The following is a 19,555-nucleotide window of genomic DNA, read 5'->3' on the forward strand; positions in this document are numbered from 1 at the left end:
TCAACCTCTGAAGAACCCTGGCTAGACAACCTTTCCACTTCATTAAAGCCAGGGAGAAGGCAAAGCCCCAAGAATTCATCTCTTAAAGCCTTGGCACATGGTAAGTGCTCTATAATTAAAAATCAATAAATGGGGCTGGGATGTGCTTGCCCAGCATGCATAAGGCTCTGGATTCAATCCCCAGAATGGGAAAAAATTAGCAAAGGACCCTAATTTAGATTTTAAACGTAATCTCTAAAAACAACTGTATGTGTAAACAGGCACAGAGGAACCCTCTGAAAACACTACACATGACAGTCACAAACCTTTGAACTGGCAGCGTGGATTGGACCACACCCACCCGTTCTCCTACCCCCTACCCCGCCCCAGGTCTTAAAGTTACTTAACTATGCCTTGCAAAAAGCACAAATTTCACTGCCTTGGGTCCCACCCCACCCCACCCCACCCCCGGCATTAAAGATGTCAACCTGGTTAAACTCTTACAATATGCCACCATTTCTAAATCCTGTTTTGGGGTTTGTTCAACCTCGATTTATAAGGAGCTCCCAAAAATGGTGTGGCTCAGTCCTCTTATGACCTCTTAGGTCACACGTCTAAACAAGCCTTTTCACTTATCAAAATCAGAAATATGGCAAAAGCCACCCCACACCCAGAATGATCCAAAGGAATAAAAATGGGCGGAAGGAGACTGCAAAGGGGCCTGATCCAAGCAGGGCGCAAACTCCCTGAATTGTCACCAGGACGCCTCTCTGCTCTTGTCTGAGGGTTTCCTTCTGCCCCTTCTAGAGGCCCCAGGCTGTTTGGTCCTGCTGGATCCAGGCCATCTCCAGAGCAGGGTGGGGAGCAGGGAGAGTAGAGAAGGCAGAGCTATGGGGGCTCCAAGGACCCTCAGACTTAGAGCTCCCAGGTACTCTGGTTTGCTCCTCCCAGGTGGAGGTAGCCTATCTAAGAGGACCCCTGCAGTCCTCCCCTCCTGCCCTCAAGGAATCCCCTCTCCTAGACCTAGTGACTAGATGGGCTGAACCAAACCGCTCATTTCTAACCAACAGAATGGGACTCTCTCTTCTGAGATGAGGTCCTGCACACTCCCTGCTGGCTCCAATGGAAGCCGACCGCCATGCTGTGACAAGGCCCTCAGGACGAGGACCTGAGACTGTCAGCAACCAGGCAAGGAGCCTGGAAGTGAATCCTCCCCCAGAGGAAACTTGAGAGGCCTGCAGCATGCGAGACCATGATCCACAGGATCCAGGAGACTGCACCCGGATTCTTGGCCCCACATGTGTGAGCTGATAAATGTTGTGTAAGTGCTATATCTCAGGGACACTTGTTACATGGCCATAGGTAGTACATGGGCTAACTGCCACGTCAAGTTTCCTTGCCCCCCCTTAGGCAGCCCCACCAGAAGCTCTGCCTGCTGGTCAGAAATTTGCAGATGGCCAGGCATGGTGGCGCACGCCTGTAATCCCAGTGACTTGGGAGGCTTAGGCAGGAGGATTGTGAGTTCAAAGCCAGCCTCAGCAAAAGCGAGGAGCTAAGCAACTCAAGTGAGACCCTGTCTCTAAAAAAATACAATATAGGGCTGGGGATGTGGCTCAGTGGTCGAGTGCCCCTGAGTTCAATCCCCAGTGCCCCCCACACACACACACACAAAATAAATTTGCAAATGGAGCAGGCCCAGTGGTGGCCCCACATATCTCAGGGTGAAGGAGCAATATTAAGAAGGAACCTGGAGGAGGGAAGTAGCCCAGGAGTAGCCCTTGCCTAGCACATATGAGGCCCTGGGTTTAACCCCCAGTACTGTAAATAAAGAGGGACCTCGGAGGGGAAAGCTATCAAGCTTAAAGTTGAAGGCCTCTGAAGTTGGCAGGGGCTCTGAGATTCCCTGACACAGAACCCACTCTCTGGTAACCTCATTTTGGAAGTGACTCCTGCAATACCTTAGAGTCCTGGAGTACTCACACGTGGCTCATGGCCTGAACAGGTGGCTTGAGGGGAGGGTGTGGAGGAGGAACACTCCACCAGGAGTCAGTAAAGTTGGTTCAACCACCACACTGTACAGCCTTAAGCCAGCTCCCCTGCTCTCTGGGCTGGTTTCCTCATCTCTGAAAGAAGCCCCACCTTAACCCACTGCTTCCCAAACTCCAACACTCCTAAGGGTCACCTGGGAATAGGCCACTAATGAGCTCTGGGCACTGGGCTGGGTAGTTGTATGGGTTACCGAGTACTCATTATAACCCACGAGATAACAGAAGCACAGAGGGGCTCAAAGTCTTGCCCAGGGTCGCAGAACTTGGGAGAGAAGCAGCCAGTGGCAAGGCTGGAGTTCCTTGGCAAAGGTATATTGCTTGATAACTTTGAATGGCTGCTCGGCCGTGGTCCCTGAGCATCCTCCACAGAACTCACAGTTCAGCTGGGGACACCTAAAAACTGCTGAGCAATGGGCAACGGGAACATGGCAGCATCAGACTGGTGTAAAGTACAGGCACCTGCACATGTGGCCCAGACTCCCAGGCCAACTGTGGCACACGTGGGTCTGCACACCAGCACGGAGCCCTCATGTCTTTGGTCTTGAGACAGGTCTGGTTCATCAGGGAAATGCAGTCATTCAAGAAATTTTTCTGAAACTATTTTGGGAAATGAAGAAAGAGGCACGTAAGGATTTGCCTGGTGTATCAGAAACTTAACACACACCATCTATGGTGCACTTCATAGCCACCCTGTGCTGTGACCCATCTTCCTGGCAATGACGTCTGCCTACGGTCTCCCAGAGACTCTGCAGCACTGAAAATTAGAAACCTCTCAAGTGCTCAGACACAGAGCAAAGGTTAAGTACATCCATAGATCGGTGGGGCCCAGACATTAGAATGAAGTACACAAAGCGCTTCCAATTCCCTGGGGGAATGCCTCTGTAATCGAGTTCAATTAAATGAAGCAACCTACAAAGCCAGGCACAGGACATGCCACCTCAAATATGTCAGCATCAGTATCAAAAAGAACGAGGCACATCAACATGTGGAGTCCTTATCACTGGGGAGGACACTGATTTCATTTTCTGTCCACATTTCTGTACTTTCTAAGTCTTTTGTAATAAGTACATGTTACTTTTTAAGTCCTATTTATTTTATTTTATCTTATTTATTTTTTTGAGAGAGAGAAAGAGAATTTTTTTAATATTTATTTTTTAGTTTTCGGCGGACACAACATCTGTGTTTATATGTGGTGCTGAGGATCGAACCTGGGCCGCACGCAAGCCAGGCGAGCGCGCTACCGCTTGAGCCACATCCCCAGCCCCAGTCCTATTTATTTTAAACCATTTTCTCAAGCTATAATTCACATCCCTGTACAATTTGGCGTTGAGTCTATGTAGAGTTGAAGTACATGTATTATTTGGTTATCTGAAGGGAAAGCTATAAAAATAAAAGGAATAGATGATAATGTTCATTCTCCCAAGAGTGGGGAGTGTGTGCTTCCAATTCTTTGGAGTTCTTAGAGTCAACCCTTAACTTTCCAAGAGGGGCAACTACCTCAGCTCCAGGAGGCTTCTTCCTCTCCCTCCTGTGGCCTTCATTTGGGCTTTTCCTTCCCTGCCAATCATTCTCACTTTCTGTCATGTCCTCTCCTGTAAGGTGATACAGTAAATGGCCCTCCACAATAGTGAGGGTAGAGAAGGGGGTGTACATGACACACCCTGCATGGTGCACCCCGCAGTCCTAACCAGGGGGTCCTCCTCCACTGTGCCCATATCCAACCTGCCCTGTTGTGCAGACTTAGGGAGAGGAGGGGAAACTTCAAGCAGAGGTATAAGGCTTGGCATTTTTCAGAAGTTTTCTGTTGCAAAGTCTGATGAGAAGGAAGGTTGGTTGTGTCTGGTGTCATGAGTCTTCACACCCTGGACCTTACAGCCACCCAGTCCTGCATCTCCAGGTCATTGCTCTGCCTTTGGGCTGTATTGCCGCGACCCCTCGCCGGCAAGGGAAAACACGACACAGGATTCTTCTTTCAGCAGTTTATTCAGGCCTTGATTCATGTATCATCTTCTAGTGACCCGTCGCCGAGCGCCCAAGCACAGCCTAATAAAGCCTCCAGCATACCAATCTTAAGCTGCCACGTGGACCTTTCTCATAGGGCGGTAAGGGATTGCGTGCCAATTCTCCATATTAGGAGTTGTTTATCACAGGCCACAGTGGAAGCCGGCGCCATCTTCTAATGGCGGCCACGGTCTAATTAGAACGGCTCACCACACTGTATGAAGATATCTTCCCTCCACTCAGCAGAGGCCTCCCCACCTAAGCTTCTGAAATATTTTTAGAAACACTTTGTGTGCACCAACAGGACATATAAATAATTGTCAAGTGCTCAGTTCTTTGATAAATACTGGGGTTGAGAGAGAGGAAAGGAAGCTGCAAAAATCCCATTGTGGGTCCTGGAGGAAGGCCTCTTGGCTTGGTCTCCACCCCAGACCTGGGGAGCTAACCCCTCTCTGGACCAGTTTCATGTGTCTGAGGCTGGCAATTGACCTGAGCTCACCTACCTTCCCCCACAAGCTTTACTAGCTCCTCCCTAAATAAAAAGGGGGGGTCTATGGGATGGACCTGTTCCATTCAGGAATGGCAACTTCATCACCTGACCAAAGTTCCAGAGGTTTTCTCTGATATTTTTGGTGGAACCCATGTGAGCATAGCCCATGTCACTGAGGATGTACTCCATTGGCTCTTCCTCAACAGGCATGAAAAAGGTGTCCTCTGGAGCCAGACCATGAGTACGCAAGGGTTCCTGTCCACCCCAGGACAGAGGCAGGTCTGCCATGGGGGCCTGCCTAGGCTGGAGGTCTGCAAGGTCTTGAAGGGTTTGGGACAGCAGGTATGGGCCCTAGGAGGGAGGATTATGGCAATACATTTTGTATCATAAATACAAAGAGGTTCTAAAACAACATTCTGAGCCAGCTGTAAGGAACTTTCACTGGAAAAATTTGGGATATTTTGAGCATGAACAGAATTAAGAACAAGTGTGAATCATAAACCATTTTCAAAAGGATCCATAAGTCCACAGAGATGATGAAGGGATGTGAACAGAGGGCTCTGCTCTCAGGAGAATGCCAGGGGCCAGGAGGTGGGTGTGGGTGAAGAGCTGGAAAATCACTGTGTAACCAGCATAGTGAAGGTGAGTGGTTCAGGCAAGAACTGTCAATGGATGCTAAATCTGGAGGTGGGGAATTTTGATGACGAGCAGGATATTTGCATGGTCTTAAATTATTTCCACACAAATTGTTTATTAGTTACAAAGGAAAAAAAACAGTAATTATATGGCAAAGAAAGTGGACAATACCTTAACCAAATGATAAACTTCAGGGACAGGTAGACATCATTTGCCTCCAGGTATGATTTTTTGAGGACATCACTTACATAATATTGCAACCAGGAACACATAACCTCAAATCTAAAGATGATGAGTCACCAGACAAACAGAAAATGAGGGATGTTCTCTGTGTTAGTCAGCGTTTTCATCCCTGTGATCCAAACACCTTACAAGAACAACTTAGAGGAGAAAAAGTTTATTTGGGGCTCACGACTTCAGAGGTCTCAGCCCATGAACAGCTGACTCCATTGCTGTGGGCCTGAGATGAGGCAGAACATCATGGCAGAAGGTCCTGGTATAGGAAAGCTGCTCAGCTCATGGCAGCCAGGAAGCAGAGAGAGCAATCTAGGAGCAAAAGACAAAATGAATTCCCCAGGACACATCCCCAATGACAGACTTCCTTCAGCCATGCCCCACCTGCCTACAGTTACCACCCACTAACCCATTCAAATTATTAATCCATCAAGTGGATTAATCCACTGATTTTGATTTACATCTCTCATATTTAAATCATTTCACTTCTGAACATTCCAGCATTGCCACATGAGCTTTTGAGGGGACACTTCACATCCAAACCATAACATTCTATTGCTAAGGGGGGCACTATCCCTCTGAAATTCATTGTCAACAAAGACTAAGGGGGCTTGAGTGTAGCCAGTGGTAGAATGCATGTTTAGTGTGTGTGAGGCCTTGGGTTCCATCCCCAGCACTGCAAAAGAAGTAAAATTATGTAGAAAAAAAGCTTACTAACTGGTAAAATGAGGGTTGTTTTTATTTACTCTCTTCTGTCCATTTCTCCCTTTTGAAATTAAAAGGGAAAGCAGTGAGTGTCTCTCTCTCCTCCTGCCGACCAAGATGCCGAAGGGAAAGAAGGCCAAGGGGAAGAAGGTGGCCCCGGCCCCTGCCGTGGTCAAGAAGCAGGAGGCTAAGAAGGTAGTGAACCCGCTCTTCGAGAAGAGGCCAAAGAACTTCGGCATCGGACAGGACATCCAGCCCAAAAGGGACCTTACCCGCTTTGTAAAATGGCCCCGCTGTAAAATGGCTGCAGCGCCAAAGGGCTATTCTCTATAAGCGGCTGAAAGTGCCTCCTGCGATTAACCAGTTCACCCAGGCCTTGGACCGCCAAACAGCCACCCAGCTGCTTAAGCTTGCCCACAAGTACAGACCTGAGACCAAGCAGGAAAAGAAGCAGAGGCTGTTGGCCCGGGCTGAGAAGAAGGCTGCTGGCAAAGGGGATGTTCCCACAAAGAGACCACCTGTCCTTCGAGCAAGGGTCAATACTGTCACCACCTTGGTGGAGAACAAGAAGGCTCAGCTGGTGGAGATCGCACATGATGTGGATCCCATCCAGCTGGTTGTCTTCCTGCCTGCCCTGTGTCGCAAGATGGGAGTCCCTTACTGCATCATCAAGGGGAAGGCTGGGCTGGGACGTCTGGTTCACAGGAAGACATGCACCACTGTTGCCTTCACACAGGTTAACTCGGAAGACAAAGGAGCTCTGGCTAAGTTGGTGGAAGCTATCAGAACCAACTGCAATGACAGATATGATGAGATCCGTCGCCACTGGTGAAGCAACGTCCTGGGTCCAAAATCTGTGGCTCGCATTGCCAAGCTGGAAAGGGCAAAGGCTAAAGAACTCGCCACTAAACTGGGATAAATGTATGCTGTTGCATTTCTGTACATAAAAATGATAAATTGTCCTTCATCCAGTGTCTTGGGCCGAAGGCAATAAATGTGTTTCAGGCAGTAGCAAGGGCATGCCCCGTAGCGTGAGAGCTTTAGAAACTCATTGTGTAACTTGCATGAAAAGGCTGTATATAGCAGTAAAATACTCAGAAACCAAGCCAGGGTTTTGTGATTGACCAGTCACTGTCTTATTTAAGGTAGCAATGAATGTGAGTCTATAAAGCATTTATTTATACTGATAATACATGATCCAGTAAAATCAAGTCTCTTGAAAAAAAAAAAAAGGGGGGAAAGCAGTGAAATGTAAGTACTTTGAACCCTGTCAGAACGGCATGCTCTGGGAAGCCGTAGCCGTAGGGAGACATGGCCCTGCTGTACCCTGCCGTGGTGGTTTTAAGCAGTGTTAACAACTGGATGGCAGGGAAGGGAACAGCTGCTATTTAGATTAGGCAGGGAACCTGCTGAGCCAGCCAGCACCCTGGCCCTGTGGGCCCCCACCTCTGTGCTGAACTCTAGCCACACCCATCCCCAGGAGATGCTCCCCTGCCTTAGGAACATCTTCTGCCCACTCACTGAGCCCCCACCCGCCTTTCGGATTCCTGTTGTCCCCTGGATCCTTGAGCCTGGCCCTCAATCTGCATTGTTCCTTGTCCCTCCATGGGCCTCAACGCCATCTCTACCCTGATCATCCAGCTTTTGTCGTGTGCTTGAGTTAGATAAGGCTCCCTTATCACCCCAGGCATCCAGACTTCTGGGTGCACTTCCCCTCTCTGCTTTGGGCTAGTGTTTAACCCTCACCGGGCTGAAGGCAATGGAGGTGCTTCTGGTTACTACCTCTACGGGCACCCTGGAGGAGACCCTAAGCTTCCCTCAGAGGAGCCAAAGAGCCCCTCTCTCAGAAAGTGCTAGAAAGTCCTTTTTGGTGCTGGAGATCCAACCCAGGGCCTCATACACACCAGGTAAGCACTCTGCCACTGAGCCACACTCCAGCCCTGCTCTATCTATTTTTAAAAATTAAAAACAACATAAAAGAGCACGATCCCCCCCACCATTATCAAACCACCTGCCACAGATCTAATTCTTTTCTGTTTCCTAATTGTACTTATGTGCAGGTAAGTAACCTGGCTGTGACTGACCAACAAGCTGTTTCCTATTATCTTTGCACGGAAGGTGTGGTGTTTCTAATCACTGTTACTGGCTTGCCTCCAGCCCACACAGCTTGGGGTGAGCAAACCTCAGCACTGAGATTCATCCCTAGAGAATGTTCTAGATCCCCCTAGAATAGTCATCCCTCTGAGTGGCCTCCTCTCTCTGTGCTGGTCACTCCCCAGCCATCTCCTGGTTGGCCAAGGAATTGGATCATCTGTGGATAGAGCGCTCACTACTGCCGAGCCCAGCTGAGCCTCGGTTCTGTCCTAATTGCATAATGATCCTCATTATAACCACTTCACAGATAGGGAAACTGAGGCTCAGGAAGACAAAGGAACTCTTGGCTTGAATTTATTAGAAAGGGCACTGCAGATTCAGAGCCCAGGGGCCGGCCCTCAAGCCTCGTGAGCAGGGCCGAAGGTTTCTCCGATACTGCCTGCAGCTTCGGCTGGTCCTGGGATGGTGGAGGCTGGTTCAGCACCAACCACAGATAAAGCACCTGTTCCTGGAAGTCCCCATGTGGCAAGAAGCAATGTTCTCCCATTGCAAGAGGTCAAGGTACACAAGCTTCAGCTTTGTTAGCAACCCAGCACATGAGAAAAGAAGAAAAGGGGGATCTTTATGGCCTAAGTTTCTCTTTCTGGGTTCAAATTCTGATGATGCAGCAAGGGGAGCGGGGCGCTCTGCTCCACCCCTGCTGGCAATGGGTCTGAGACTTGGTTTCCCATCTGTAAAATGGGCATGCATGTATCAACCTCGGGGGTTATGTGCTGTTGAACTGCGACCAGCAGACACAGTACTTGGCAGGCATTTCTGGTTAACAGTTTGAAAAGTGGGAGACCCCAGGGCTGCGGTTGTAGCTCAGAGGTAGAATGCTTGCCTACCATGTGTGAGGCACTAGGTTGGATCCTCAGCCCCACATAAAAAATAAAGGTAAAACTAGTACTTCCTGGAACAATTAAACAAAAAGTGGGGCCCCCACCCCGATACCTGCCTCCTCTCTGCAGACAAAGCTAGAACAAATCTAGAGCCATGGTGCTGTGTGCTGTCCTTTAATTGACAGAGAAACTGGAGAGAAAGAGGAGAGCGGGCGAATAAAGGAGGGAACCCACGACCCCTGGAATTGCTCTTGCCTCCTGGTCAGGCCAGACTTTGGGTGACTGCGGATCAGACACCAGCTTGAGGTGGGAGCTCACACCCTGAAGAGAGAGGTTGGGGAGGAAGTGGCCAGATATCAGCCTTTTTATCCAGAGAAGAGGAAGCACCAGGGAGCTCTCATGATCCAAGGCTATTTCTGCTATAAATGAGATAACCCCAGTGCTAAAGTGAAAAATAGATTCACTTGGCATGTGTGTGCATACACACCTGACTTGCCACGTATCCCCATTAGAATGACATTTCCTTGTGTTACCTCAGCTTAGGAGCAGATCTCCCCACTAGTTAGAATTCAAGCTACTCACAGGTTCACAATCAAGAAAGGGAAGGACCCCCCCCACTCTTCCTGGGCAAAATGCCTGCAGGCAGATTGGCTGTCAATCACACTCTTAAAAAAGAAAAAAAAAAAAAAAAGCCCAATCCTGGTCCTCAGTTTCCACGTGCATGCAGCACACTGGAGTCACCTGTGAAGCTGTCAGGAGTACTGATGTCCACCTCCGAGACTGGTGTCATTGATTAACTTATTAATCCCCCACACCTGAGCCTCTGTACTCTCAAAGCTCTCTGTGTGGTCTAAACGTGCAGCCAACTTTGAGAACTGCTGGCTCTGCATGACTAATACAAACCAGGTTATCTTAGAGGCCACTGGAACTTCCCAAAAGCTTGTTAAATCACAGCTGAGCAGAGTTCTAGTTCTCACGGGCAAAAGAGATGCAAAGTCCTTCCCACATTCTGACTTGTTTCTGCTGACACTTTCCCTGCAGAACACTTACAGGGGTCAGCCATACCTATGAGATAGATGAACAATTGTGTCACAGATGACTAAAACTGGACCTCACCACCTCAGACAGGTCCCCTGGAACCAAGGGCTGAACTGAATTATTCCATTTGAACTAAAAGTTCCAGCAGTGGAAGCCATATGAGAGCCCTGTTAACCTGGACTGCCTGGTGCACCTCCTCCTAGGGGTGCCCTAACTCCTGGGAAGTCTTTTGAGTCCAGGGGTACAACATGCTCCCTCAGGATGTACTTCCTGTGTGTGCCCGACACTCATGATGCTGCCCTGCCCCTAGAAAGACTTCAAGTCTGCTTCAATTTTCTGGCCAGAGTTGAACTGTGCCTTCCTTGGTCCTTCAGGCCAGGTTAAAAAAAAAAAAAATTTAAGCCAGGCACAGTGGTGCATGCCTGTCATCCCAGCATCTTGGTAGGCTGAGGCAGGAGGATCACAAGTTCAAAACCAGCCTCAGTAAAATTGAGGCACTAAGCAACTCAGAGAGACCCTGTTGCTAAATTAAATACAAAATAGGGCTGAGGATATGGCTCAGTGGTTGAGTGCACCTGAATTCAATCCCTGGTACTCCCCACCCCCACAAAAAAGGTTATGATGGCACACACCTGTAATACCAGCTCACAATAAAAAGGGCTGTTGGTGTAGCTCAGTGGTAGAGTGCTACTGAGTTCAATAGCCAATACAAAAAAAAAGTTTCCTACAGAAACTAAAGGAGGAACCATCTGGCTGAGACAGAAGGGTTTTTAAGGTTATGAAATTTGTTGTATGGTTATTGGAACTTCCTATAGAACAACTCTAAAGGAAATAGGTAATTCTTTACTGACTTCATGGTTTTCTTATTTTCTTTAAGCTAGAAAAGTAAGGATTGCTTGTGGTTTTAAATTTTGTTCTATATTTTGAATATATAATGCATCCACATGGTCAAGTTCTCTAAAGTGCCAGTCACCTTGATGCATTCTAGTTACTAGTTTCTTTTAGACCTTTCCAGAGACTGTATGCACTAAGACAACATATTTATGCAATATTTCCCCTCATGCTTATACAAATGGGAGCATATTAATGTATTGTTCTGCATTTCAAGTTTTTGGAGATCTTGGAGATGTTGGAGATTTTTCAAGCACATGAGTTGGCCTGTTCTTTTCATGGATGCATAGTAGTTCATTTGTGTAGATGACCCATAATTTATTTAACTAACCTCCTTTCTATAGGCATTTGGGTTGCTTCCACTTTCTCAATACTGCAAACAAAAATCTTACACCCACATGAGGATAAATGATCTATGTATATCTGTAAAACTGAATGCTTTCAAGTGGAAATGTTGGGTTGAAGATCAGCTGCAGTTGTGATTCTGGTAGACAATAATGCTCTGCTCTCCCCATCGGCATCTGTAATTTTTGATAATGTTAATTCTTTGGAAAGGAGCCAGCCTGACACAGCAGCAAATGCTCCTGAGAAAGAGTGAGATCTGACATTGAGTTCCACACCATAGTCACCTGCTCTGTGTCACTGCGATGTCACCTGTGTTAGGTTCTTTACCTGAAAAGTGAGGGAACACTGTAGCTCTCCCAGGGCTCATCAGTGCCTGGCACAGAGGGTCCAATTCACACCAGTTAAAAGAAGTCAGTCTGGCTCACAAAAGTATGGACGTCTGTGGGGAGACCAGGGATGCCCAGCACATGTATCTGCAGGGCAGGTGCCTCTTCCTGAGGTCAGGGGAGATTCTGTCCTCCCTGCCCAGAGCAAGCTGGGAACCCCTTTTTGAAAGGCATCCTGGTAAGCCCTACTTTTGGGAATTCAAGCTTGCTTGCCCACCAGGCTCTGCACCCACTTCCCAGTTCTGAGGAAGAAAGAGCAGCCACCACCCTGCGGGCCATCCCAGGCACTATGTGGGCAGCCCACAATGCTGAGCTCTAGACCTAACTCATGAAGGCCATTCTGATACTTTTTACCTCCTTTTTGGAGATAGGGAGCAACTGGAAAAATAGCATCCATAGATCTGCAGGAGGAACATCTTTTCTCCTTTGTATCTGAAACTGTAAGTTTATCCTACATCTGACTCTTTTTTCTTATTGTGTATGTAAACACTTTAAAGCAGAAAATAAAAAATTCCAATAAACCCTGCAATCTCTTCTCATGAAGCCATTCTTAGTGCTTGCCAGAGTACATGAGTGTTTAACACGACACATAGTGACCAGGGCGCCTGTGGATCCGGCTGGTAGCCTGCCCTTGTAGTCATTGCCTGTATCCACCTATCTCAAATATTCCTGCTCATGGCTATACGATGTTCTACTGTGTTTGCTTAACCATGTGACTCTCGGGCAACAAACTGATATTAGCAGTGATGCCACCAGGAGCCCTGTTGCCCAAGCTGTGTGCTTTTTCTTTCCGATATTCCCCCCAGAGAGGATGAGGGGCTGCCACCTACAATAGCCTGCACTGAGGATGAACAGGGCTCACTGCCACATGCCTTCAGGTCAGATGATGGGGGACCCTGCTGAAGGCCAGCAAGGGGGACATGAAGCAGGGCAGAGGGGACAGGCACTCAACCAAGGCTCTCTGGATTCCTGCCTCAGCTTTATGACCAGTTGAGTGGATGTGGGGGGAGCTGAACCCTCTAAGGCCCTGTTTGCTAGGATCTAGGGAAATACTAGGACGGCTCTAGGATTTGCAGCAACAATCCTCTGGCAGCCCGGCCCTGGAACCAATCCCATTGGAACTGGTGCAGCGAGTCCCTCCTCCAACCCTCACCTGATTCACCACTCCTCATCCTCTCCTTATCCAGGCCCAAAGAACCTAGAGCAGAGCTGGGCTGGCAAGGACAAGCTCGGTATTTCCTTGTTCAACCACCATAGCAATAATATTTTCATATTTAATAGTGTTAAATGTAAATATTCCAATTTATCAGCAAACAGTTATATTAAAAAAATTCATGAAACTACCAGTCGGGGTAGCAGGAGGATCGCAAGTTTGAGGCCAGCCTGGGCAACTTAGGAAGACCCTTTGTCAAAATAAAAATGTAAAAAGGCTGGGGAGGTAGTCTACTACTATTACTGGGGATGTAGTATATTACTACTGAGGTTTCACCTTTTCATATGTTCACTGGCTCTTTAAGTTTCCTCTTCTGTGAATTACCAGCCAGTATGAATTCTATTAGTTAGCAAACAATATGCTTTGATCAATTTTCTTTTGAGGTATTTTGCCTTTTTGTTAATAATGTATAATACCTGAAGAACTTTGAAAGAAAGATAACTGTTCCAGGCCCATGGGACCTAACCACTCCCATGAGATAGCCACTAATCACTCTGGAGGGTGACCAATTACTGTCCATTGGGCCCCACTGCTTAAAGATTCCTCTGCTCTTCAAAATTGTTACACTGGGGACCAAGTTTCCAACACATGAACCTTTGAGGAACAAGCCACCTCCAAACCACAGTTAATGTACATAAAATTGCCCATTTTAATCATTTTGGAGCATGCAGTTCAGTGATAGTAAGTACATGCAGAGCACTGTGCAATCATTACCACTATCCACTTCCAGAATATTTTCATTGTCCCCAACAAACTCTATATCTTTTAAACAATAACAGCCTGTTTCTTTCCCCCAGCACCTAGTAAAACTGCTCTGCTTTTTACCAATCTGCTATTCTAGGGACCTCAAATAAATGGGATCATAACATAGGTCCTTTTGTGTCAGGCTTATTTCACTTAGTGAAATGTTTTCAAGGCCCGCCCATGTTGAAGCACGTGTCAGATCTTCATTCCTTCTTATGGATAGTATTTAATTATATATATATGTATATTTATCACAGTCTTTATCCTTTCACCTGTTGATGGATGTTGGTTGTTTTCACGTTTTAGCTATTCTGAATAATGCTGCTATGAGCACTGCTGTACTAATATTTGTTTAAGTACTTGTTTTCAATTCTTTGGGATATAGAATTGTCGAAAGAAGTAGAATTGTCAGATTGTAGGAAAATTGGATCAAATGACAAATCCATCAAAATTTATCTTATTTTACTGCCTGTGTTTTTGGTGTCATATCCTAGAAATTGTTGCCAAATCTAAGGTTACAAAAATCTTCCCTCTCTTTGAAAAGTTTATTGTTTTAGCTCTTTTTTTTTTTCCTGTGGTACTGGGGATCCAACTCAAGGCCTTATACCGTTGTTTTAACTTTCATGGCTTTGATCAATTTTTTAATTCATTTTTGGTATACAAAGTAAGGTAAACATTAAACTTTTTCATATGGATACAGTTTTCCCAGCACTATTTGTTGGAAAAAATCATTTTCCCCATTGAATTGTATTGACACCTTTGTCAAACATTTTCTGGACTCCGTTATATCCCAACTGATCTATAACTCTGTCTTAATGATAGTACTACACTGTTTTGACTACATGGCTTTGCAGTAATTTTGGAATCAAGAATTGAGTCTTTCAACTTTGATCTTTTTCAACATTGTTTTGGCTATTCAGCTCTTGATATTCCATATGAATTTTAGGATGTCAATTTCTGCAAAAATACCATTGATAACTTTCAGGGAATTGGATTGAATCTGTAGATCACTTTGGGTGGTATGTCATTTTAACAATAGTCTTCCAATCCATGAACATGAAATGTATTTACATTTATTTATGTCTTCCCTAATTTCTTTCTGTAATCTTTTGTAGCTTTTAGTGCACAAGTCTTCCACCTCCTTGGTTAGATACATTTTTAAGTATTTTATTATTTTTGATGCCACTGTTGAGTTGAAAAAAAGATCCTTTCAGCTTGCTCATTGTTAGTGTATAGAACCGGAATTGATTTTTGAATGTTGCTTTTGTATGAGGCAACTTTGCTGAATTTCTTAATTCTAACATTTTGAGGAATCTTTAGGATTTTCCAAATATTAAAATCATCATCTGTGAAGAGAGATAATTTTACTTCTTTACAATTTAGACGTCTTATTTCTTTTCTTTGACTAACTGCTCCAGTTAGGACTTCCAGAACTATGTGGAATAGAAGGAGTGAAAGAAGTCCTTGTCTTATTTCCGAGCTTAGGGGAAAAGCTTTCTGCCTTTCACCACTATAATGTTAGTGGTATATTGTACATATATATATTGCTTTTATCATGTTAAGGGAGTGTCCTTCTATTTCTAGCTATAGTTTTTTTTTTTTTCTAACTATAGTTTTTTTCCATGAGAATGAACTGAAATTTGTTGGGTTGTAACCAGATGTTGAGGTTGACTCCTGCATGTGGGGATCAGGTGGGGCAGTGGGGACTAAGGAGCTATCAACAGAGAAAACCCTTGTTGGAGTGGTAGGTGAGGGCCAACCCCAGTTAGCCAGAGCCGTGAGACTGTTGGAGAAGGAGAGGAGAGCCACAGAGGTACTGTGCCAGAGGAGGAGCCTAGACCAGCTTCCTCTGTCCTGGACAGGACATCAGGGCCCTCTCATCTGCAAGGAATGTATGAAGAAGCCCAGCTGGGGATCAGGCTCAGGGGACTGGTGAAGGGTCAGGGGGAACCCCAGCAAAGAGCTGGAGCAGGTGAGTGCAGGTTAATGCTGTGCACGGAGAGAAAAATGGCAGTGCCAGACTATTCTGGGCTAGGAATTACATTCACAAGATATAAGTTAGCAAAAAAACTGAAGGGAAACAATGGACAGAGGAGACCAAAGGGTGGGGCCAACCTTTAGCCCAGGTTTCTTTCCTGATATGGAAAATGAACGAGGGCTCCGAAATGAGATCCAACTTTCCTCCTTGAGAGAATGGCCGAATGTCAAGCGCTGGCCTGGCAGACTCCAGAAGGAACACAGGCAACAGAGCAGCCAGGCACTACCAGGCAGAACCTCCATGCTTGTCCCTCTCCACCTGCCCCACTCTGGAAGTTCAGCTCACCCTGGCTGCTCTCTCTAACTCCAGAAGGAAGGAAAGAATTAAGATTCCATTCTGATAGTTTTAACTTACAAAAAAAAGTTATTTATTAACTCAGGTTTCCTTTTGCTTGCCATAATACATAAGCATGACATAGATGGCCTATAAGTCGGCACGGAGTTGTCAGAAAGCCCCACCAGTCACTGACACTAGAGGTTTGTGACGGCCTTGGACAACAGAACTATAGTTACACTGTGATTTCAGGCACCATACATGAAGCTGAGCAACCCAGGAGCTCAGCATCCGCCCGGGCTCAGGAACATGAGAATCAAAACTTTACGCAGATGACTGAGGACACCTCCGAAAGAGCACTGCCGCACTGCCTCTCCTCCTCACAGAAGCAACAGCTTCTGCACTCAGGGCTTGGAGATCGGAGGCTTGTTCCCTTGGGAGCAGGGCTGGCCCGAAGACCTGCCTGGTCTGGCATCACCCCATGGCCAACGGTAGGAAGGCTGCATACCCAGGTCCCCCTGGAAGCAATCCTGCACACCAACCCAAGGCTGGGCACCATGGTGGCCTTATCAGCTCTTCGTCCTGCCAGCTGGTGTCACTGCTGCTTGTGTGGTAGAGCCTTCCAAGTGGGCGGGAGCTTCCTGTGGACCAGGGTGAGCCCACAGAGGATGAGGAACACTCCTCCCCACCACAGGACTTCCTGGCACTCTCCATACAGCACGTAGCCCAGGAAAGCCTGCGCAAAAGAGATAGCGGTGAGGGACCTGCCCTCCATGGGTGGGCATAACACACTCTCCTTTGGCTGACATTCTCCCTGAAGGCGCCAGCAGCAAAGGTCTAGAGCCAGCATCCTGGGGCTTCGCACCCAGCCGTCACTTTCACCGCTCACTCCATTCACCTCTGACTCCCCAGTAGAAGTGGGGTGTCGCCTCACTCACAGCATTAGACCCTAGCAGAGAACGTGAGAAAGACCTGGCACAGGCTGGCAGGTGGACCTAACGTAGAGATGGTTCCTGGCAGTCACTGACCCATGCTAAGCCACCACAGCCTTCCTCCCAGAACTTTAGGAATGACTGGGCTCAGCTCCGCCCTGTTAACTTCAGACCACCAGAAGGAACCTGGACCCTCCAGGGCTCATGCTCAAATTCACAGACGCCTAGGTGACAGCTAGGCTACAGAGGGACTTCAGAAAGAAGTCCTCAGCCTGGAAGGAGCACCAAGCCAGGCTGCATTCTTATCTAACTTGAGAAGTCCATCATATTTTTTTTTTTAAGTTGTAGATGGACACAATATCTTTGTTTTTTACTTATTTTTGTATGTGGGGTTGAGGATTGAACCCAGAGCCTCACGCATGTGAGGCAAGCCCTCAGCCACTGAGCTACAACCCCAACCCGTCCATCATATTTTTAAAAAATATTTTTTTAGTTGCAGATGAACACAAAATATTTATTTATTTTTATGTGGTGCTGAGGATCGAACCCAGTGCTTCACACTTGCGAGGCAGGCACTCTACCATTGAGTTACAGCCCTAGCCCCAACCCTTCATATTTAATGGCTCCATGATTAGAGGAATAGCAAAGTGGGGGTCAGACAGAGCCCAACCTCTGCTTCACATCCGTCCTTTCCCCTGGGAAAGCAGGGGTCCCTCATGGACAACTCACCCAGAACCCAGGTTTAGTACAAGGGCACCAGACCCTCAGGCTACTCACTGAGCTGAGGATGTTCGAAAAAGTCACTGTGACAGATGCAATGGCTGAAGACATGGAGAAACTGAGGCCCCGACTGAAGAAGGTCCACATCAGGGAATTGGTGCTCGCCATCACAATAATGCCTAAGATGCATAAGCTCATGTTCACCTGTGGGAGAAAGTGTCGCTGCAGCCATGCCCACTCACCTGCAGCTCCCCTTACAGCTCACTCAGGGACATAACTGTGGCAGCCAGATCCCTACTGGGATGGCACCATAGCCCATGGGGACTCAAAACTTTCTAGGGCAGGTTTTCACTTAACCCTCAGTGGGCAGCAGACCCATCTTCCAGATGGAACAGTCAGAGAAGACTCTTGCTGGCTGTGTGACCCTGGAGCAGAAGTAAAACACTAACCCAGAATTAGTATTTTCCAGTGAACACAGACCTCTTACTGGTCCCACAGGAACCAACGCTTGCAGACCACAGGGCCTGGTAGTTATTACTTGGTATGTGCTATAAGTAGGGTGGGGGGAGTCCTTACTTCCCAGGATCAGGTAAGGCACAAATTGGCCATACCTCCCTCTACGAGGCACCCCAATCCCCAAGTTACAAGTTCATTCAGGCCAGCTCCTCAGGGCATTCCTGGGCCTCTTTTGTGCTAAGACTTTACCTGTGCAGGTGTTTTCGGTGCATTCTTGCTTATTCCTTAACTTCATTTTAGAGATAAAGAACCAGGGGCACTGCATAACTTGCCTAAAGTGCCACAGTATGAGAGCCCATAGGATTCAACCCTAGACACTGTAGTTTCATGCTCTTAACCAGGACACAGCCCTGACTGGGGATACACCATCCGAAGTGATGTGAGTCATTCCAGGCATCACTTCAAGGACCTAAAGATTTTTTTCTTTCTTCTTTCCTTTTTTTTAAAGAAAGAAAACCTTGAGAGAAAAGGGGATCTTTAGAAGCCTCCTATACAAAACCTATATAGACCTTCTTGCTTGGCTGAGAATAAGGAAACTGCCTGCAGACATGCATGCTTCTTCCATGGATTGGGCCTATCTAGACCTCCTACTTATTTCTCTTAGGTTTACCAGAAGCTAAATATTTGAGAAAAGAGTGCCTTTTTTTTTTTTTTTTTTTTGGTGGTGGTGGTGTTGGGGATTGAACTCAGGGCTTTGTGCATACTAACTGAGCTATTATCCCCAGCCCAAAAGAGTGCTTCTTTATAATTTACACAAGGCATCTTATGGTCCAGTGGCAGCCTGCTGACATAAAGGGTTATGAAGGCTGGGTGGCAACTGATAAAGACTAAAAAACTTCCCAGTCCACAGAGTCACTTGTTTTACTTTGGACCACTTACAAGAATCACACCCAACAGTACTACCAATTGTAAGCGTGGCAGCTCCCGCTGACAGCCCTAAATAGACTGTCGGGTCTGAGCCCAACTCTGGGTTGGGGATGCAATGAGACTCCTCTATCAAGCAGAGACTAGGGATGGGAGGCGAAGGGGATACACCTGAGCCCTGGGGGGGCGGGCGTTCTCAGTTCAGGGGAATTTTCAGACGGTTCTTTCCAGTATCCCCGTATGCCTAGGGTACCCTACACGCCCAATTTTCCTGGCAATAGGGTAGACCGGCCAGAACACCCGATAATGACAGAAGAGCGATGGGCAGCGGGTTTCTCACCTTGGAATCGCGTGCAGAGAAAGTCTGAGGCACAGGGGACTTAAAATGAGAGGTGGGAGGTGGCGGTCTCCCCCAGAGCGAACTAGCCCAACCGCAGGGAAGGTTTTAGACCTGTCAGGAGGAGGCCTCGTCCGCCGTCTCTTACCGCCCGCGCGGGACCCGGGTCGGCGCGACTCGGGAGGAGGCC

At 47.2% G+C, this 19,555-nt stretch overlaps 1 protein-coding gene and 1 pseudogene across 2 annotated transcripts in view; one reads left to right on the plus strand and one right to left on the minus strand.

Moving 5' to 3' along the window:
• The first annotated feature begins 1,262 nt into the window (after positions 1-1,262).
• On the plus strand, positions 1,263-7,304 carry LOC107145435 (annotated as a pseudogene). Its single transcript, XR_001503909.2, has 2 exons — positions 1,263-1,300; positions 6,171-7,304. The product of XR_001503909.2 is annotated as a 60S ribosomal protein L7a-like (transcript).
• An 8,759-nt stretch (positions 7,305-16,063) lies between these two features.
• Tmem42 (transmembrane protein 42) overlaps positions 16,064-19,555 on the minus strand; it is a 5,442-nt gene continuing 1,950 nt past the window's right edge. The window contains exons 4-5 of the mRNA XM_048795374.1: positions 17,706-17,908; positions 16,064-16,732 (exon numbers count right to left, since the gene is read on the minus strand). Of these exons, the coding sequence (XP_048651331.1) occupies positions 16,592-16,732; positions 17,706-17,908 (344 nt within the window). The 3' untranslated portion in view covers positions 16,064-16,591. The remainder of the gene's footprint in view (positions 16,733-17,705; positions 17,909-19,555) is intronic.

Source organism: Marmota marmota, unplaced genomic scaffold (genome assembly GCF_001458135.2).
Source record: "Marmota marmota marmota unplaced genomic scaffold, marMar, whole genome shotgun sequence".
Classification (NCBI taxonomy): Eukaryota; Metazoa; Chordata; class Mammalia; order Rodentia; family Sciuridae; genus Marmota; species Marmota marmota.